Source organism: Podarcis filfolensis (assembly GCF_964270895.1).
Source record: "Podarcis filfolensis genome assembly, chromosome: 2".
Taxonomy (NCBI): Eukaryota; Metazoa; Chordata; class Lepidosauria; order Squamata; family Lacertidae; genus Podarcis; species Podarcis filfolensis.
Genome location: NC_139605.1, coordinates 97,779,331 through 97,801,447, shown reverse-complemented (window position 1 = coordinate 97,801,447; position 22,117 = coordinate 97,779,331). Strand labels below are relative to the sequence as shown.

General features: G+C 47.6%; 1 protein-coding gene across 11 annotated transcripts in view; it reads right to left on the bottom strand.

Annotated features, from left to right (window-relative positions):
* The window catches only part of SDK2 (sidekick cell adhesion molecule 2), a 363,930-nt gene that overhangs the window by 64,285 nt on the left and 277,528 nt on the right, over positions 1-22,117 (bottom strand). For 8 of the 11 annotated variants that reach the window (XM_083598508.1, XM_083598512.1, XM_083598514.1 and 5 more), the window contains exons 5-11: positions 14,529-14,662; positions 8,578-8,689; positions 7,361-7,551; positions 5,789-5,872; positions 3,329-3,523; positions 2,461-2,583; positions 991-1,158 (exon numbers count right to left, since the gene is read on the bottom strand). In XM_083598508.1, the coding sequence (XP_083454634.1) occupies positions 991-1,158; positions 2,461-2,583; positions 3,329-3,523; positions 5,789-5,872; positions 7,361-7,551; positions 8,578-8,689; positions 14,529-14,662 (1,007 nt within the window). The remainder of the gene's footprint in view (positions 1-990; positions 1,159-2,460; positions 2,584-3,328; positions 3,524-5,788; positions 5,873-7,360; positions 7,552-8,577; positions 8,690-14,528; positions 14,663-22,117) is intronic. The other 3 variants (XM_083598511.1, XM_083598515.1, XM_083598518.1) reach the window with 1 other exon arrangement.

Sequence of the window (22,117 nt, the reverse complement as noted above, 5' to 3'; positions counted from 1 at the left end):
ATCTAATAATGAACTCAAAACATGACTGATTTGAAAGGGGGCTAAATGCCATCTAGTTCAATCCCTTTGCTGTATGGCAGGAGACCCCACATCCTGCTCCTCATAAATCATGTGGTACAGACCAGACTATGGTGAGTAAAACTAGAAGAAGCGGTGTTTTGCAGCTCCAAATTCAAGTGTTCCCCTCCTCCCACTCCCACGCTGGAGAGATTGCTGGTTCCCATGCATATTCCCTCCCACGTCCAGGGTCAGTCCGAAACCTCCATTGCTAGTCAGTTACCACAGAGAGGGCCTTTTCATCAGACACAAGCTACATACCTCACTATCTGTGTACATTTAGGGAACCTGCAAAGAGGAAGTGGGGAGAGGCTAATATATGGCAGAATTCATGTGACAATCACCATGAGAACCAGCCTAGGTAAAACCGTCTTTCATATAAAGGTCTATTTTTAGGTCAGGAGGCAGGATAAAAATAAACACCCACTCACACTCACACATACACATAGATAAATATACCCACTCAAAGATTCCCAGAGCGTGCGCGTTCGGACGCTGACAGGGTATTATTTACTATAGGGCCAGCAGGGGGCGCTGATTCACTTCAACCTGGAGCACGGTGGACGTTATTTCTATCTCTCTATTCCACAAAGTTAGAGCTGCTTTAAAGGGGGATGGATATGTGCTCAAAACCAATTTGACGCCCACAGGCCACATATGCCACTGATTTTAGACTGCACCAGTCTCTTGCCTGGCTGCACTGCAGACTGCCCTGGAAAATAAAGTCTGTATGTTTTCCATGCATGTCCATGTGCCTCGGATTGTGAGATGAAACTTCGCCCCCCCCTTTTCATTTCTTAACAAAATGAAACACTTATCTGATTGCACTAACAGACCCCGAATACATGCGACCAAGATTTAAATTGCACACAACGTGGAAGATCATGAACTGGTCCCGTGCCAGGAGGCTAACTGAGGCAGCGGGCACCTTACCCCAGACGACGAGCTCAGCTGATGCCTCATCGACTCCCCGGGAGTTGGTAGCCAGGCAAATGTAGCTCCCAGCATCTGAGATCCGCGTAGGACTGATCAAGAGGCTTCCTGACTCCAGCAGAGTGAAACGAGGAAGTTGCACGGAGCCGCTGGCCAGGATTCGTTCGCCTGCATGGGAAAGAGCGGAGTTTGTTGTCTGGTCCACAACAGCAGGTTAACCATAATGTTAAGATAATCCCGTCCATGTGTTATGAGATCCAATTCATTGGATTCTGGAGCAGTTCCAGTTCAGGAAATCCAGAGATAATATAACCTGAGGCTGCTGAAGAGATAAGATTTCTGGTGGGCTTTTCTAATACCGAATGCATGCGTTTGTTCTAAATAAAGTGGTTTGGCCACCATACTTTGAGTACGTCTTACAATTACTTGCAGAGGTGGTTTAGGGCACTGAGCACCAAGAGGACAAGGCACACAGTAAGCACTTGCCCAGTTACAGGGTAGGAGGTGTTAGGGCTCTGACAGGGTCTTAGAGTCCTCCCACCTCCTTCCTAAAGCCTATTTAGCACCTGCCCAGTTTGGGGGAGGAGATGGGAAGGCTCTAGGACCCCACCAGAGCCTTCATGCCTCCTTCCCACAGCCCAGGACCTGCAAGGCCTGGTTGGGGTGTGTGTGCCAAATTCTGGCCTAGCTTAGGGTGCCATAGTACCAAACTCCACCCCTGATTACTTGCTTCCAATGGCTTTGCCTCAGCTTTTCCCAGTCAAAAAGAGAAAGGAACTGCAGGCGTAAGAAAAGCTTCTTTCTTTAGATGACTTGTTTGTGAATGCAGCTGTGGACCATGATTTTTAGGGATTTAGAGAGCCCATGTTCACGTCACAGTTCAATTCAAGTTCACCCAAATTATCCTTGGATTTTTTCTTCTTCTAGCCTTCAAAATGTCACAAGCTGCTGTGTCAAATATACTTTTGAAAACATCAAAACACAAACATAGCGGAATATGAATTGTTTAATTTATTCGCTCACCCGGCAGTTAGGGGAACTGCTTTCAGCTTCATTTCAGATATTTTTGAACTAATTCATTAAGCTGAACTAGTTCATTCCAAGCACTGGGCTTGTCCATAGTGTGCCTGATTAAGCATATTAATATGAGTTCCATAGTAAGTGGCTCAAATCCACAGCTTCAAAGGTACAAGGAAGCATATGAAATTGGTCCTTCCAGTCCACTACTGACTACTCTGTCTGGCAGGGCAATTTTCTTTCCCACCAGCTGCCACCTGAGCCATTTTCTTAAAAAAAAAAAAAAACCCACCTCAAAAATCCAGGAGATGCTGGGAGTAGAACCTTGGGCCTTCTGGAAGCAAAGCATGTGTCCCACCTCTGAGCTATGCCCCCCTCTTTGAAGATATTTCACTTCCATGCCTGGATCCAATGAACAGTTTTGTAAAAGAAGTGAAAAGTTTCTCAACTCACCATTACCTTTCTGCCACGTGATGGCTGGCCTGGGAGCCCCTGAAGTCTCGCAACTGAGTACCACAGCCATCCCATCAATTACTGTGCTGTCCAGGGGCCCTTTGGTTATGTTGGGAGCAATGCCTGAGGTGAAGATGGAGGACGGGGAGGAAGATGGGAAGGGTTACAGATTGCCAAGCTGTCAGCACAAATACAATGTTACTTTAATGTGTAATGTTTTATTATGCTTTATATACATTGGAAGCCAGTCAGAGTGGCTGTGGCAACTCAGTCAGATGGGAGGGATACAAATAATAACATTATTATTATTATTATTATTATTATTATTATTATTATTATTATCCTTCCCCAACTGTCTGCTGTGACGCTCGACCTGCTGCCACAACACCCACCTCTACCGGCACCTCTGTCACTGGCGGAGAAGCAATGCTGGCATTGGCGCCGGTTCGCAGCAAGTTCCCATGAGAGCCTGCAAAAATCTCATGAGATCTCTCAAGGTTTTGCGAATTCTTGCCGGCAACCGGAATTGATGCTGGTGTCACTTCTGCGCTGCTGGCAAAGGGTGGCTGGGGTGTCACTGGAGGTGGCTGCTTCACCCTATTTCATGGGTGGGACAGCTTTCCCTACTGTGCTCCCGAAAGATTGACATGGTCCTCTTCCTATTCTGGAGTTCCTCTATCAAAACAACACCCACTTCCTACAGGACCTTGCGGTAGCTCGTCCTGTATTTCTGCACTACTACCCATCTCCCCATGAACCTGTCTGTGCTTCCTGCAGCAGAGCTACTAAAAGCCCTGCTTCTCTCAGCCCTGCCCCACAAAAAGCACCTTTGAAGCAACCGGCAAGAAAAGCACTTGCTGACACCTACTGGTGACGGCCAGGTACGTGGAGGTCTGCACCTCGCCAGCAGCATTGCGGGCAAAGCACTGGAACATGCCCGTGTCATCTGGCATCAGCCCGCTGATCTGCAGGCTCCCGTTGGCGAGGAGCTGGAAACGAGCAAGCTTCTCCACTCCGAGCAGCACGGCATCCTTGTACCAGAACATACTGGGTGTAGGCACACCTGTAAAACAAAACAAGCCCACGGTGGTATTTTTTCAGGGTGTGAATTGATTTGAATTTCTTCAAATAGTTCAAAGAGAAGAGAAGAACCTGGCCACAGACAGTGCCATTAGACCAGTTTCCCAAACTTGGGTCTCTAGCTGTTTTTGGACTACAGTTCCCATCATCCCTGACCACTGTTCCTGCTAGCTAGGGATGATGGGAGTTGTGGTCCATAAACAGCTGGAGACCCAAGTTTGGGAAACTCTACTTTAGACAGTTACAGATAGGTAGCCGTGTTGGTCTGCCATAGTCAAAACAAAATTTTTTTTTTCCTTCCAGTAGCACCTTAAAGACCAACTAAGTTAGTTCTTGGTATGAGCTTTCGTGTGCATGCACACTTCTTCAGATACACTCAGTATCAGATACACTCAGTATTCTTCAGTGTATCTGAAGAAGTGTGCATGCACACGAAAGCTCATACCAAGAACTAACTTAGTTGGTCTTTAAGGTGCTACTGGAAGGAAAAAAAATTTTTTTTCTACTTTAGATGGGGATGAGGAAATGAAAACAAACTTTTTCATCCATTGCCCTCCTTCCTCAATGTATCTTCCTAGTAGATTTTTCTTTTTACATTGGCTTTAGTTCCTTAACTCCCAACCCATAATGCTTCCCTTCCAAGCCTATTATCCTCCACCCCCAATTTCTTAGACCAAGAGTAACTCTCAGAAGACACATATCCTGGCATTTATTGCAAACCCCAGTGGTACGGCACTAACATCTGAAAAGCCAAGGGGCAACGGGTATCTGTGGTTGATCAAACCACGTGGAAGATTATCCTCTGCTTCCTCCTCCTCTAAGTCTCTGGTTAATGTTATAAGAAGATTTCATATTTCTTCCAAATGACGCAACAACTTTTATTTGACACCCCAAGTGAAATGAGAATCTTGTAATGAAACAATGGTAAAACCAGAATACCCTGACCTATGTTCCAGTATAAAAGGAACAGTTGCACCAAAGCCACCCCCTTAGAACTGTTTAGCATCCTATTTTTTAAGATCACTTAAGCCAGGGGTGGGGAAACTGTGACTCTTCAGGTGTTGCTGGATTAAAACTCCCATAAGTTTCAGCCAACTTGGCCAACTGTCAGGGTCAATGGGACTTGTAGTCCAGCAGAGTGTCTGGATGATCACAGGTTCCTCACTTATGCTGTACTGTACCCTTGGGAGCAAGCCCCACTGAACTCAAAGAGACTTCATTTTCTGAGTAGAAATGTATAGGATTGCACTGCTATTACTGAACATCTGTTTCTGAATGAACTTGCCCATGCATTAATAAGATCATCTTCAGAGGCCCATCTCCAGAAGACTCTGCTATTGGAGGTTAGGCAAGTGGCAAACTGGGGAAAGGTCCCTCTCTGTTGAACCGCCCCTGCTTAAGGAACTGTCCCCCATCCCACCCCAAAGCAGCTCATTCAACATTTATTTTTATGCCACTTTGGTGCTAGGGGAGTACCTTTTCATTTTCCCAGGCTTTTAACATTTAGGGAGCTTTCTCTTAATATCTCTTTTATTGCTTCTTTTACCCTGCTGTTTTGATTAACCGTTCTTCTTCCACTGTACTTTTATGATCTTTTTCTATTGTGAACCACCCTGCAAATCACAACCACTGAAGGTCAGTATATGTAAATAAATAAATAAATAAATAAATAAATAAATACGGAAATTCAGCGCCTCCGCTATATCCTCTGGGAACTCAACAAACTTGGACAGACTATTCTTAGGCAACGTCTGCTAGGTTTTAAGCTCAGGCGTGCATCTTGCAATTTAAGTTTGTGGCTGCCTCTTCACCGTCTTTGGAACTGTCTTGAGATACTCTCCGCTCCTTTCATGGAGAGAGCATAGACACTGACATCATATCATCTGCGAATGAAGTTGCCATCTAGCACTGGGTTCCTGTCTTAGGCTGTCTGAAGGCTCAGGCAGATGTCATTGTGTCACCCTTGTTTTGTTCAGATCGTCTTTTCAAGGTTATCCCTGCAGCTTGACGCGATGCATAGAAAATGTGCTTCTCTTTATTTGCAAGTTTTAAAAATGTAGAAGAAGGGAAAGCAGCATAAGAATGGTGGGCGCTCTATAATCTCTCTCTAACCCCCACCTCCGTGTGGGAAATCTTCCAGATTTAGTTCTTTCTGGGAGATGGCTTGTTTGAATACCCAAGTTTCTAACCAAGTTCCAAAGCTTCCAAACTAATTAGGAAGAATACCAAAGAGCCAGAAGAAAATTACCTTTGGCCTGGCATGGAATCTGAACCACCTTCTCCATCTCAGCTGTGATGTGCCTCTCTGGTTCCTTGGTGAACTGAGGTGGCTCTGCAAGACAGAACATGGACATGGGACTGGCCGGAATTCTCACTTGTATGGGAAGGTGATCAATGTTTAAGGTTCGGTCCTAGGCATGTCCAGCCAGGCGTTGTGAAATTACCCCTGCTGTCTATCACAGTAGACAATACTGGGCTAGATGGACCACAGCTCAGTGTTTTTACTGACAGCACTAAACATCCCCATATAAATGGTCCTGGACTCTGCGTTCATCACCCGAGGCCCTTCCTCACGTGCCTCCTCTACCTGAGGTCCGGAGGGTGGCAACACAAGAACAGGCCTTCTCTGTGGTGGCTCCCTGTTTGTGGAATGCTCTCCCCAGGGAGATTCGCATGGCTACTTCCTTATACATTTTTAGGCACCAGGAGAAAATGTTCCTCTGCAACCAGGCCTTGGGCTGATTAATACTCCACAGCCTTTTAAATGTGTCTGTGGGAAGGGGGAGGTTATTGTTTTGCTGTTTCGTTTTACCTATTTTCATGTTTTTATTGAAATTGAAATACTTTATTGTCACTTGTACAACTTGTATACAGTGAGATTACACAAGCGCCCCCCCACTCAGCTCTCTTAGTCTTAATTCCCCTTGTTTACTGATGCACACCCACCAAACCCAAAAGTCAGTTGCCCTGTTGTTACCTTTTCATTCAGTAGCCTAACAGCCCATGGATAGAAGCTGTTCTTTACTCTGTTGGTGTGACTAATCATGCTTCTATATCTTCTGCCTGAGGGCAGGAGATCAAGAAAGTGCCGGCCAGGGTGTGAATCACCCCTGAGAATTTTTCTCACTCTCCTGAGGCAACGTTCTTCCTCTATTTCATCACGGGACAGCCCATAATATCTTGTGCTGTATTCACCAACCTCATTTTATCCTGAATTTTTACTCTGTGAACCGCCCTGAGGTCTTACGATGAAGGGCTGAGTATAAATATTAAGAAAGAAAGAAAGAAAGAAAGAAAACCCCAAACATTTACATGTGTAAAGGTAAAGGGACCCCTGACCATTAGGTCCAGTCGTGACCGACTCTGGGGTTGCGGCACTCATCTCGCTTTACTGGCCGAGGGAGCTGGCATACAGCTTCCGGGTCACGTGGCCAGCATGACTAAGCTGCTTCTGACGAACCAGAGCAGCGCACGGAAACACCGTTTCCCTTCCCGCCGGAGCGGTACCTATTTATCTACTTGCACTTTGACGTGCTTTTGAACTGCTAGGTTGGCAGGAGCAGGGACTGAGCAACGGGAGCTCACCCTGTTGCGGGGATTCGAACCGCGACCTTCTGATCGGCAAGTCCTAGGCTCTGTGGTTTAACCCACAGCACCACCCGCATCCCTATTTACATGTGGAGTTGGCTGATACTTCTCAAGTTTAAAAACTAACTTTGCTCCTAGGGATATAATAGCCCCCAGAACTTGAGCTAACATTCCCAGACTTGTTGGCAGCCCTGCTTCCATCCACTCTCCACTTTCCTGCACCCATCCTTACCCAGCACAGAGAGATAGGCTCCCCGGACCACTGAGGGTACACTGCTACTTCGCAGAACAGCTTCACACTCGTAGTAGCCGCTGTCGCTCAGTGAGGGGTTGAGGATGGTCAGGCGCCGGTTATAGTCGCTGATGCCGCCGGACACTGGCACCCCGCCCTTCTTCCAGATGATGTGCAGCTTGATGAGTGGCCTGGTTAGCAGAGAAGCCTGTGAGGGGGGACCCCTTCCAATGGGGCCAGTGTCACCAGATTAAAAACAAACCAACAAACAAACCCCGGACCCCAAGTGTCTCTGCACTCCAAGGAAACGCACACATAGCGTCAGTGCCAGATTTATGTAGAAGCTAAACAAGCCATAGCTTAGGGGCCCACTCTCTTTGGAGGCCCCCAAAAAATTAAAGGAAAAAAAACCTGGATGTACATTTCCAAAATATAAGATAAAAAACAAATAATATAAAACCTAAATACAACAACAGTGTTTTGTGTTGTGTAGGCTGCTATGATGTAAGTAATGGGCCCCGCCTGCTAGCCTGCTCCCTAAAATATCACTGGTTTGATCATTTCCATATATAGCCTACATTCTGGATATTTTGTTATGTGCAAACGGCTTTAGATACCTATTAGGTCCATAAATCACCATATAGCAGATATTCAACACGAAAAACAGCGACAATTGTTGTTGACAAGGGACAGCTGGACATATAAAGGGCCCCATTACCTTCAGTAGCTTAGGGCCTCATCAAACCTAAATCCGGCCCTGCCTAGCATTCTGGTTCAGGTTTGCAGGTATGAGTGTAAACATGCGTTCAGGGAGATTGGGCTGCTTTTACGGATGCAAACTGCCAGGCACGAGGGGCTCCTGGAGAAGAGCTCTGCTGACGAAAAGTATTTCTCACATACGTGGGTGGGCTTCCGCTTCGCAGGTAGATTGCACTGGGTGAAGGAAGGGGCCAAGTTGTCAGCAGAGACCATCAGGTGGACACACACAAAAAAAGGCCATTTCCCAGCTTTGCACCTATGAACCAGAACTTCAGCTGCGTTCTGCAGGGAGTCCCAGGGGGGTCAGGCCCGGACGTGTCATGCGTCTGACACTCCATGGGAAAGAAGGGCTCGTAACAGAGCACACCATCACCTTCAACGTCCCAGCAACTGGGACAACTATGCTTCACAGGCACAAGACGCCGTTTGCGGAGCCTGGCAGCCCGGTGGAGACTTACCTGGCATTGGCCACACACTCCAGGGTCACTTCTGAGGTGCCAGAGACGACGCTGGTGTTGCGTGGCGGAATTATGATGGTTGGTGCAATGGGGTCAGCTGGGCCGCCTACATCTGAGGAGGGATGAAGTGGTGTTGACAGCAAACACGGGTTCATGCACCAGACAGAAGCACTCACAGGCTCTAACGCACAAAGACAGTGCACTGGCCCTTTCAGAATGAAAGCAAAGGACTATCAAGAAGCCACAGGCTGCCCTTAACAATGGGATGGCACCTGGAGCAAGCAGCAGACTGCTCAATAAGCATATTTTGCCAAGTCTCAATATTTATCCTGAGCAGTCCCAGCACACAGAATCAAACCTCTCCTCCCACAGCCTTCTAGAATCAGTGCCAGGGTGTTATTAAGTTTTACAAATCCCTGAACATCTTTTTTTAAAACAAACAAACATGCAAATTAATACCCTACAAGTTATAAATATATCATAATAAAAATTGAAAAAGATAGCATACAAAATTACCATTTAGGACTAACTGGTACAGTTTCGTATGTTGATGAAGCAAATATAGAAATAATTATTCATATGATGCACATATAAATAAATAGTAAGCGGATGCTTAAAAAACCCCCAAATTATTTATCAGTCCTTTTCCCAGATACTAGAAAATTAAAAACGCCTTTCACTCCCTGATCAAACAATTTCTTTTAACTCTATAAGTACATCTAATGAATTCCCTTGTCCCGTAGCTTCCTGCAGAAATCCTGTAACAAAGCGAAATGAAAACCAAGACAAAACCTCTAGAAAATTTGTGGCGTGAAAAGTTCCAGGAGTTCAGCAGAAAGCTATGGGACACACACTGATTAGAAGCAGTATGTCCACCCTGAAACAACTTCTTCTTTAAAATAAGGTTTTATTTAGATTTTTTCATAATACATTACAATAAAAAACAAACTAATCTAAACAAAAATCCAGTGGCGTAGCGTGGGGGGTGCAGGGGGTGCCGGCCGCACCGGGCGCAACATCTGGGGTTAGGGCAAATCCACGGGTTAGGGGGCGCAAATCCACGGGTTAGGGGGCGCAAATCCATGGGTTAGGGGGCGCAAATTACTTGCCTTGCCCCGGGTGCTGACAACCCACGCTACGCCACTGCAAAAATCTAAAAAGAAAGAAAAAAGAAGAATACAAAGTCCTCTCTCACAGGTCGATCTTAACTCTTGTCCCACACAGAAAGAGGTGAACCCTCCCAGTTCTTACCTGGGAGCTCCCCTTTATTCTCCCAGTCTCCCACCCTGGGAGATCCTCCCTTCCAGAGTTGTAGCTGGGGGGGGGGCAGGGGAGCCATGGCTATGGGACCACATTTTTGAGGGGGTGCAATCAGGTGCTCCCAATACATTTACAGAGCCCTGGCAGCTGAGGCGTGGCAGCAGGCAGGTTGCTCTAGTGGGCAGGTTGATGGAGGCAGCGGGCAAGGGGCCTGTCAGGAGGTGGGCTTGCCCCGGGCCTCCAGCAACCCACACTACACCACTGCTTCCTACCCCTGCCTCCCCCGCCCCGAAACTTCTTCAGGTGCAAAATATAGTGAAAGCATTACCGCGACTAACTGCCCTGATACTGTCACGAGCACAAATGATTGTGAATGTACAACAGAAAAGATGTCCAGAGGGGCCCTTCCTACCATTGATGTCAAATGTTTGGGGGTTGCGTGCTACTCTGTTATTATGGCATGTTGCAGAATAATATACAGTGGTACCTCGGGTTAAGAACTTAATTCGTTCTGGAGGTCCGTTCTTAACCTGAAACTCTTCTTAACCTGAGGTACCACTTTAGCTAATGGGGCCTCCCGCTGCCGCCGGAGCACGATTTCTGTTCTCATCCTGAAGCAAAGTTCTTAACCTGAGGTACTGTTTCTGGGTTAGTGGAGTCTGTAACCTGAAGCGTCTGTAACCCGAGGTACCACTGTACTTGCAATAAACCCCTTCAGTCTAGAGGGACCCTCAGTCCCCACTGGACAGTTTGGGGAATTTCCCCTGCCATAGAGTCCTGCCTAGATAGATAGATAGATATAGATAGATGATAGATAGATAGATATAGATAGATGATAGATATATAGATAGATGATAGATATTTAAGTTTGCCTTGGGAATCTCCCTGCACCTTCTGATACCTCCCGCTTACGTTTCGATGATGCCAGTTTGATTGCCTAAGGACTGGCATTTGGAGAACCGAGATCACTATTATTAAGGTTTAAGATCCACTTCAATCATTAGATTTCGCCGAGCTCTGCCCCGTGCTCTCCTGGCCCCTAGCTGGGTAGCAGCAGGCAGCATTCGTTAGAAGATAAGGCCATATCAAAGGCTACTAATAACGGTGGCTTTATATTCCCTCCAGTGTTGAAGTCAGTAGGCCTCCAAATACCAGTTGGTGAGGGACATGGGCTGAAGATCATATATGGGCTTTTCAAAGGCTCTAGGTTGGCCACTGGAGGGGGAAAGGATTCTGGACCAGGTGGGCTTTAAGTCTGATCCTTCTCATCAGAGAGGAAAGGAAAAGCGGGAGCAGCAGCAAGCAACAGGATAAGCGCATAAAGCAAAATAATGGCTGTGATAAACCCCCCTTCCCCTGACGTGTTGGTTGGGATCGCAAGGTTGCTGATATAGCGGAATCCATAAAGGCGGGTGCTATAGTGTTTATTACACACTGAGGTACAGCACTCCAGATTAATGAGGCAAAGGAAGGGGAGGGGGGGGACATAAAGCCAAGTCCGGGAGACATAAAACAGCTGCGAAGTAAACATCATCTGGAGGGATGGAGGAATCGTAAGGCCGATTCACGTGGATTTCACAGCTTTGTCGGGAGGCAGAAATCAAGGCCATTCCCAAAGTGCTGGGAGTTATGGGGGAAAGCAAAGTTGGCAATGCTTAATGAAAGAGAAAGGTTAACAGCTACAGGGCCCAGATGGAGGGATTTGGACAAGTCTTTTATCAGTCTCAAACCGGGGCAGAGAGGAAGATTGTGGGATTAAGATTGTGTTGGAATCAGGGCTGGGCCTGCCATTCGGGAGGGTGAGGATGCATGCCTCAGGCCACAGATTTTGGGGATAACCATTATTTAGTTTATTACAGTGGAACCTCGTGTTATGGACAGGATCCGTTCTGGAGGCCCATCCGTAACATGGAACTGACGCAAGCCAAACTGACGCAACACGAAAACATGTAACCTGAAGCGGACGCAACATGAGGTATGACTGTATTATCTTTTACTGCCAGGAAGGATGGCATATTGGATTTTGTGCTTCAGGTCTACCTCTCTGCGGGTGAACCGACAAAACTTTGGGGGCGGGAGAGGCGATCCTATTACAGGTGTGGGAAAAGGATGCAAGTTGAGTGAAGTTGAGTTTATTGCAAGATGCAGCTTCCCATCAGGATTCAGGGAGAGTGACAGATATGGGGGCAGCAAAGAACGGGGGAAGGAGAATGTGTTGTACTTGATAGACTTTGATAATGCTAAAGTGGGGAGGGGAGGTTCCTTCTTAGCGCCTGGATAGCTCCGTTGGTTAGAATGTGGTGCTGATTACGCTAAGGTTGCAGGTTCGATCCCCGCATTGCAGGGAGTTGGACTAGATCAGCAGTTCTCAACCTGTGGGTCCCCAGATGTTGTTGGACTACAACTCCCATCATCCCTGCGCTCTGGCCTTGCTAGCTAGGGGTGATGGGAGTTGTAGTTCAACAACATCTGGGGACACACAGATTGAAAAAGGCTGGACTAGATGATCCTCGGGGTCCCTTCCAACTCTACGATTCTATGGTATCCCCAGTATCAGCTTTGTTCCTTAATTCTATGATTAGATCCTCACTCAGCTATGAAGCTCACTGGGTCACCTTGAGGCAGTCACTGTCCACATTTCAGCACAACCTACCTCACAGGGTTGTTTTGAGGATAAAATGGAGAGGGAACAACCCTGCACAGGATCTTGAGCTACTTGGAGGAAAGGCAGAATACATAGTAGTAGTAGTAGTATTAGTATTAGTAGTAGTAGTAGTAGTAATAATAATAATAATAATAATAATAATAATAAAAAATTATTGATACCCCGCCCATCTGGCTGGATTTCCCCAGCCACTCTAGGCGGCTTCCAACAGAATATTAAAATACAATAGTGTGTCAAACATTAAAAGCTTCCCTAAACAGAGCTGCCTTCAGATGTCTTCTAAAAGTTTGGTAGTTATTTTTCTCTTTGACATCTGGTGGGAGGGTGTTCCACAGGGCGGGTGCCATTACTGAGAAGGCCCTCTGCCTGGTTCCCTGTAGCTTTGCTTCTCGCAGCAGGCGAACCACCAGAAGGCCCTCGGCGCTGGACCTCAGTGTCCAGGCAGAACGATGGAGGTGGAGACGCTCCTTCAGGTATACTGGACCGAGGCCGTTACATAGGTAACAACAACAGGGGCTTGTGGCTCAAAGGTGAGTGTCATAACATCTGGAGGGCACCAGGTTGGCTAAGGCTGCCTTGGAGTGAAGAACAGCATATCACTGATGTGACATCCATATAGCTTTCTGTTCTCTGTGCTACAGGCATCTTGGTAAAGCAGAGATATTGTCTGGATGGTGCAGGGAGCAGGGATGGGGGGCCTAAGCCCATGATGTAATTAGAGCCTCCTAGCTCTTGTAGCTGAGGCCCAAAGTGTCTAAATAAATTTGGAACCGGCAGAAATGTTTAGTCAGCACCAGCCGGAGCTTCGCCAGAGATTTACTGCAAATTAAATTTGGGCCCAAGCCAGCAGAAGCGACGGAGAAGCCAGATGCAAAGAGATGCAGGCGACAGGCTGCGCTTTAGGGACCTGTTGGTCTGCAGGGGGGGGGGGGGAACCAGGCAAGACATAAACTACATACTCAGCCCCTCTCACACTTGGTTGTGGCTCTTTGGGCTAACATTATTTATTACGTCAGCATTTCGGAACCTTATGGCCTGTGCCTTATTTATTCACGTAGTCCTCACCGACCAGACTACATGAGGCTGTTGCCCTCAAGAATGGGCCAGTGAGCCAGTGAAAGACCCACCTGCAATTCTATGCATGCTTACTTGGGGCTAAGCCTCACTCGATGGAGTGTGTGGGTCAACACGCTGCAAATGATTTGCCCAAGTCATACAAGCAGGCAGTGGTTCAAACCATCTAGAACGGAGGCAGGGGATCTGTGGCTCTCTAGGTGTTGTTGGGCTGCAACTCCCCAAACAGCATGGCTGGCATGGGCAATTGTTGGGGATGATGGGAGTTGTAGTTCAATAACATCCAATGTGCCACAGGTTAGCCAATTTACTTTAGAATGAGCACAGGTCTTGCCCACTTAGCTGTCCCTTGGCTTTGGAAATGACAAGGTTCTCACTGAGAAGAGGAAGTAAGGGAGGGGGGCTCAAGGAGGGAGTAAGGGGAAGAGGAGAGCAGGTTGGTGGGTGTAGTGGGGTTGATGAGTAAAGTAAGCCGGGTTTGTCAGCCCCTAGACAATAATAAATAGGATAAGAAATGTGACAGGCAGCCCCCAGCGCATGCAGGTTTACTCAAAAGCAAATCCCACTGAGTTCAGTTGGAGCTATTCCCAAGTCAGTGTCTTTAGAATTGCAGTCATAGCAATGAAAAGTCCAGGCAGTAACTCTTAACGGAGAAGCATGCACGGGAGTACACATGTGTACATAAAAAGCATGCATATGCACACACAGTGCTAACTATGTGGACATCCCATCCAATGGTTACTTCCAAAAGTTCCTGACAAGCAGCTTAGTTTCCTAGCGCTCCACCCCGTTGCTGTTGCGAGCAAGAAATGGCAAGCAGAACCAGGTGCTTCATCCTTCTCCTGGTTCCTGCAGGATTTCTGCCTACCCCGCTAAAGGTATAGGCGCCTTGCTAGAAAAGCTGTGAACTCTCACTCAGAGGTCTCCCACCTCGTCCCCAAGGGTCACTTACTCTCCACGGTGAGGGTGATGGGCTGGCTGGTTTTATTGTCTCCATTCTTGTCGTTCACGGCCTGCACATAGTACCTTCCAGCATCAGGTGCCACTGTCGATAGGATGACCAGGGTGTTCTCCAGCGTGATGGCTCTGAAGGAAAGGGAGGAAATGGCTTTAGAGCAGAGAGCGTCTCAAGTGCACAGGGTGCCCACTTTAAAAGAGGTTGCTAGGAGAGGTGCACAAGTTTTGCTAGCTAGCCCACTGACTCCAGCCAAGCTTTGCCACAAATAATCCAGCATGGATTATGAGCTGTGTTGCATTCTGGGGACCAATATGGAACACTGTGTTCCCCAAGGAGGCTTTTGGCAATCCACACTTCAAACATACACAATGTGGGCTATATGTCTACAGTCTTTCACCATTTCCCCCCAGGAAATGATTCCTTAACTCTGGCATCTGGGACAAATCAAGTATAGGCAGCCAAAAACTTTTTTGGGTTGACAGTGCAGAGGAAGAGTATTGTCTGGGTCAGAGCTGTAAAAACCTGAATGTTTTTTACCTCTCTCTTTTTTCACATACTTAGGGTAAGGTAAAGGTAAAGGTAAAGGGACCCCTGACCATTAGGTCCAGTCGCGGACGACTCTGGGGTTGCAGCGCTCATCTCGCTTTATTGGCCGAGGGAGCCGGCATACAGCTTCCGGGTCATGTGGCCAGCATGACTAAGCCGCTTCTGGCGAACCAGATCAGCACACAGAAATGCCGTTTGCCTTCCCACCGGAGTGGTACCTATTTATCTACTTGCACTCTGACGTGCTTTCAAACTGCTAGGTTGGCAGGAGCAGGGACCAAGCAACGGGAGCTCACCCCATCGTGGGGATTCGAACCGCCGACCTTCTGATCGGCACGCCCTAGGCTGTGTGGTTTAACCCACAGCGCCACCCGTGTCCCTTAGACTTAGGGTGGCCAGCTGCAAAAGAGGACACGGGTGGGTTTTCTTGCACCTTTAATAGTTGTGTAGAAACGGGAATTTCAGCAGGTGTAGCTTGTTGCTGAAAGGCCCACTTCAGGAGCCCTGTCATGTCTGCAGTTACTGTAGATGTATTAGAGCAATGTTTAGGGGAGTGTGTTGGGTTCTTGCCTGAAAAAATGGACAAGGGGGCACTTCTGAAACTAAGCCACACCACTTGCACAGCAGCAAGTCTTTTTCTATCACGCAGGACTGCTGCTTGGCCTGAGCTCCCAGGACAGAGAGATATATACAGTCAAATAATAAACACACTCTACACCTACTTGCATAAATCTCTGAAAGTGCATGCTTCCACTCAGGTATTTTTAGTGCTGCCTTTTTGGGAAAAGACCATCAGTGTGGTCATGATTTCATTTGGTGTATGCCTGGGATTGGGCACAGGCAGGTATGCAGACTGAGCACGCATAATCTAATTGTCAAGTGTATATTTAAACACAGAATGCATGTAAAAGCACATAAATGCAAACCTACCACCCTCTCATTTCCTGGATGCCTTGTGTGCAAGTATCTTTTCTTTTGGCAGCTAAACAAGCATACTGCCTTTCCTTCAAGGAGCTCAAAGCGGTCAACATGGGATTTCCAGGTAGTTTTCTATCCAGGTTCTGGCCAAGGCTTGACCTGCTTTCCTTTAAAAATGGAACCACAACCAGTACCTGCATGTGTGCTCCTTGACTGGTGGCAATGGGGGGGGGTGCATGTTAGGTTTAGGTAGTTGTGTATATGGTGTTTTTCACATAGATCTATATATGCATTAATGTACATAAACTAGGGTTGCTATATTTAAAAAAGTGAAAATCTGGACAGCTTTCGGCTGCAGTATTCCAGGTATGTCTAGAAAATTTGGGAGTGTGTGCAATTCTGCATATACACATGTAATACATGCAGGTGACTCCAGACGACAAGCCAGCTGCAATATTCAACCAAACATGCTGAAGCTACTTTCACCTCAAACAAAAGGCAAAAAATAAAATAAAATTCTTCCCCATCTCCTGGTGCCGGCCTTTAAATTACCCCAGTGACGAATTGCTCAGGAGGGAGAACAAGTTGGATGTTCCTAGATTAATAGTTTTCCTTTTTACAGAATGATCTAATCTGCTGGAGACATAAAATGGCTGGGGGAGGGGAACTATATTTTACCATCAAATTCGTGATAAAGGAGCTTTATCTTCTCAAACCGCCTTCACAAATGGAAAGGCAACCAGTTCACTTCCCGCATAATGGAGGTTACATATTCAATTGCACCACAATGTCTGTATATGGGAGAGAAACCTAGCCGTTCGGTGTTGAATCTAGGACGCCATGTGTACTTTTATTCTTTAAAGAACCTGTGTGTGTGTTTTTTTGCTGTGCTTACTAATGGAAGGAGGTTTTGGCAGAAGTGTGTTATATGGGTGCACAGCGCGTGTAATAAAACGTCACGTAATAAGGGGTAAATGTGTCTCGAGGGGTCAAATTGGATGAGATACTCGGGAGATGCATGATCAGCCCCCCTGGAATACACACACACACACACACACACTGAAACACCTTTGGGGAGGCGGTGCTGCAAATTGAAAGTGAGAGCAGTGGGTGATTCCTCTAGCCTTTGGGCTGTTTTTCCAATCAAATTTGGGCTCCTCGGCTGCATTCCAAATCAGAGGTGGACTTGATTCGGGAAGGTGAGGACAACTTGGCTGGCTTCCCTGTTAAGGTGCTTTGTGTAGTCAACTCAACAGGCCTTTGCAGACATCAGCCTTAATCAGAGTTAGGGGACTGAGAAAAGGTTACAGGATCACACAGCCCAGAAAATGACAGATGTCATCTCCATCTAGGCACAGATTTCCCTTGTCTAGTTTGACCACGGTTCACTGTTATCTATGCATTGACGTTAGACATTAGCTAATGCGGCGGACTGAGCTGAGCTGTGTCATCTCCAGGAGTCTGTCTAAACATGTGATGGGGGTGTAGAAGAGCCTTATAACATCTCTTGGTATAGGGGTGCGGAACAGCATCTCAATGGCAGAGCCACCCCCCGTCAATCACCAGGCATCACCATGACATTTGGTGACCCAGCTTCAAATGAAAGAATCAAGAGCGCATGAATTTAAACCGGAAATGCGAAGGAAAGAATAGAGGTGCCCTTGGACTCCCAAGTTGTGGTGCCAACTTTCCCATGCTTGATGTCATTTATGATACCAGGCTGGGGAAAGGTGGGTGTGGTTCACCCAAAACAGCCTGGTAGGCCAACCTCTGAGGCTGGTACACCATTGCTTTAGTGCTAGTATTTGAGTTATATTACCTAACTTAGGGCTTATCCACATTGACCTTTGGCCCCATGCTTTCTAGGCACAGGTTTGTGCTTTGAAGCTGTGTCCAAGCGCTCCCCCTCCCCAAGCCTTCCTTGCAAAAACCCACTCTTTAAAGCTGAAGAACAAACATTTGCTCTGGTTTGCCAGTAAAGAACAGCTTTCATACACTCCAATATTTCTCCAATGAAAATAGGGACGTCCAAGGGGAAAGCAGGACATTCTGAGATCAAATAAGAAACCAGGACGCCTTCTGTAAATTCAGGACTGTCCCTTGAAAATAGGGGCACTTGGAGGGCCTGCAAATTTACACAGGGAAAGTTCTGGGGTGCAAAAAAGAGAGTGCTCAGACACAGGAGCTTTAAAACACGGACTTGTGCTGGAAAGTGCAGAGGAAACGTTAGTGTGGATAAACCCCTAAGTAGCTCTTATTACCCTTGCCGTTAGCAGAGGGCACACAACTGAAAGCAGAACAGGAGTGGCATTACTTATATCAGGCACTTGGAGGCTACATTTTAATAGCCTTGTGCCTAAGGGAAGCAGGATGGGTCGGAAGAGAGGCACACGGATAAGCACAAAGGAGGGAACTTGGGAGTAGAAAACAAGGCCAGAAACAGCAAAGAAGAAGAAGAAGAGGAGGAGGAGGAGGAGTTTGGATTTGATATCCTGCTTTATCACTACCCTAAGGAGTCTCAAAAGGGACACGGGTGACACTGTGGGTTAAACCACAGAGCCTAGGACTTGCCGATCAGAAGGTCGGTGGTTCGAATCCCCGCTACGGGGTGAGCTCCCGTTGTTGGGTCCCTGCTCCTGCCAACCTAGCAGTTCGAAAGCACATCAAAGTGCAAGTAGATAAATAGGTACCGCTCTGGCGGGAAGGTAAACGGCGTTTCCGTGCACTGCTCTGGTTCGCCAGAAGTGGCTTTGTCATGCTGACCACATGACTTGGAAGCTGTATGCCGGCTCCCTCGGCCAATAAAGCAAGATGAGCGCCGCAACCCCAGAGTCGGTCACGACTGGACCTAATGGTCAGGGGTCCCTTTACCTTTTTAAGGCATCTCAAAGCGGCTAACAATCTCCTTTCCTTTCCTCCCCCACACCAAACACTCTGTGAGGTGAGTGAGGCTGAGAGACTTCAGAGAAGTGTGACTAGCCCAAGGTCACCCAGCAGCTGCATGTGGAGGAGCGGGGAAGTGAACCCAGTTCACCAGATTACGAGTCCACCGCTCTTAACCACTACACCACACTGGAGAAATGAATGAAGCAAGAGTTAACAGGCAGACTCAGGAACACACAGTAGGAGATGAAGAGTGAAGAATGCTGCTTAAGGAGCATAAGTGCAAAGTCCTTATGGGGACTCTGGGGCTAGCTGCCCCATTCATTGGATTGTGGGCCCCACATGCACTGCCGCATGAACACACGTATGCAACATTTGTCAGACTTCGCACACTTTCTATATGCTAATTCTGTGCGCCGGGCTCCACAGCCCCCAACTTTGTACCCTTTTGAGTGAGCTGTGCCTGGGAGCAAACAAGCAGAGAGTTGGCTGCTAGGAAAGCTTCGGCTCGTGAAAAATTACCCTTTGCCAGAGGGGAAATGCTGTATCGCACTATGAATGTGTCTGTCTGTATGAGGAGACATGGCAATTTTTCGCCCTCTTTCCTGAACAGAGTATTACAACCCTTAAGAAAGAGCGAACGCCCTTCCTTACGTCTCTCTCCCTCTCCGCCCCCCTTCTCTCCCAAATTCATTTTCTCCATGATAAACAAAGCCATTAGTTTATCAAGTCTATCTCCGGATTTTAATGTGATGCGCCTGAGACATCTGTTAAACATCCTTAATGTTAGTTTAACAAGGACACATTCTGCCGCATTCCCTCACACTTTCTCCCATTAAGAGGGGAACGTGGCAGGGTTCTCTCTGACAAACAGCCAGGCTAATGTGTCTGCCTCGTGCCTTTCCAATGGGGGAGAAGGTTGAGGAGAGGAGGTTGTGGCGGGTTTTCTTGCAGGATGTGCTTTGTGCCTCTTCCAGGGTGCATCTCTCCCTCTCTCAGAGTAGAAAGCATCCTGGCCTATCAATATTCATAATGCTGTGCGTGTTGCCAAACCGTATTTTTATCTATAGGCAACCTACTCAGACGCCTACCCTGGCATGCCATGTAGCAAGCTGACTGCAACAATTCCCACATCCCTGTAGGTGTTGGGAAAGTTGTTACGCCTCTTCAGTATCCATGATGACTCTTGGAAGAAGACAACAGCTGAGAGCAATGCCGTCAAGGAGAGAAGGGAAAGACACAGCGAAACCCCACCCCCAGATCATCACAGCAAGGGTACTGGAGATAATATGGCGATTGATGTCTGAGTTAAGGTTAAAAAAAGAATGTGTGTATGTGTGTCTATGAACCTCTGCTCTTTCTTTCTAACGCAACTGTGCATGTTCACATTTGCCGCTCTGTAAAGATTCATTCGGTTTATTCTTTGGGGGGGGGGGAGGGATGGATGCAACAGGAACTCGGGACCTGAAGTCAAGTGCTAATGATGAAGCAGAGTGAGCCCATTAACAAACTGAATAACACAGTCCTGGCTCCAGGCCACAATTCAGCTCAATGGGACGTGTAGAAAGGAACTGTTGCTTACCGCCATCAAAAAACAGGGAGTACAAACTAAGGAGCGCTCATCCAAACCGACCTTTTGCCCCATGCTTTCTAGGCACAGATAAGCCACGCTTTCCTGGACGCAGACTTGGAAAGCCCGGACCTGTGTCTAGAAATGGGAGCAAAGGTAAATGTTTGATGAGCATCCAGTTTGTTCGAAGACAGCAGGAATCCACAGCTCCGTCTGCCAAGCCAACAGCATTCACCGGCTGGGGATTTTTCGCTCACGAGATGCCACTGCTGGATCTACTTTTCAAGGAAGGACCTCTTTGAACTCTCTTATGAATATTAATCAGCTGTAATTGCTGTGATATGGTTGATGGAGCCAGAATGGAAGGCAATTGGCATGCAAGCATTACTCTGCGGTGTCTCTGAGGCAGGGTGGGAACACGGGCCGTTACGTAAGTGGCTCCCGAGGGGACACTTAGCTGGCAAAGTGTGATGAAATGCTGGCCACCTTAGAGGGGAATGGCATGCCTCCCACCAGGGGAGCGGGAAAGCTTCTCTGGGTGCTTCTAATATGAGGGGGGGGGGCGGCAGCTTTAAAACTGTAAATTGATTGTTGAGGTATTGCAAGCAAGTAACTGGCAACGGGCTTTTTAAAAAACTTATCAAATTTTCCCTGGAAAGGATTAAATTGGGGTTGGGCAAAAGAACTGGCATTTTGATGCCAATGTCACATGAACGCTGAAAAAAGCTGGCACACACCCCTTGAGATGAACAGGGAGACAAAGCAGGGATTTCTGAGAGAATGAAAGCAATTTCCACTATTGGTCATGTTTTTTTGCTTAAAACAGAGGAAAGGTTTATGTGTCTGGATGCATGGACAATCTCCCTGCTTTGATAGTGCTTTTATGTCTGCGGAGAGTAATGGTAAAGAACCTAATGTGGGTTTTGCTCTAGGGCAGAGGTTTTCAACCTTTCTGAGTCCACGGCTCCCTTGACCAACTGCAATCTTTCTGTGGCACCCCTGTGGGGCTCAGGAGCCCAGTTGTGTCATCCCTTGCCTGCAGAGCTGGCAGCCCCTCACCCTTTTTCGAACACCCTCCCTTCTGGAGTGTTCCCTCAGCCTCCTCTCCTCTCTCCTTGGGAGCCCTCTGAGCAGCCATTCCCTGTTAATTCCCAACAGCAAGGGCTGGCAGACTTGCCTGCTTACTCCAAGGCTGGCTCAGCTCCTGGCAACCCCCTGGCCAGCCCCAGAGCCACCACTTGCCTGGGGAGCTTGGAGCCAGGGCTGCTGCAACAACTGGGCAAGCCCTTGGGAGGCAGAGACACGAAAGAGCATTAGATGAGGGAGGGAAGGAAAAAGGGACAGAGGCCAGTGTTGCCATCATTCAAGGCACCCCAGGGTGGTCATGGCACACTGGTTGAAAACCACTGCTCTAGGGGTGAGTGCCCCAGTTAATCTGTGAGTGGGCTGCTTTGGATGCCGCCATCACGGTGGGAAGGAGAGGGAGCACAACCTACCATATTTTTCGCTCTGTAAGACACACCCGACCATAAGATGCACCTAGTTTTAGAGGGGGAGAACAAGGGGAAAACAATTCTCTCCCTCTCTGCGCAGCGCCCCTTCAGCGAAGCGGCAGGAGAAATGGAGCCCCTTCCATTTCTCCTCCCACTTCGCTGAAGGGGCGCTG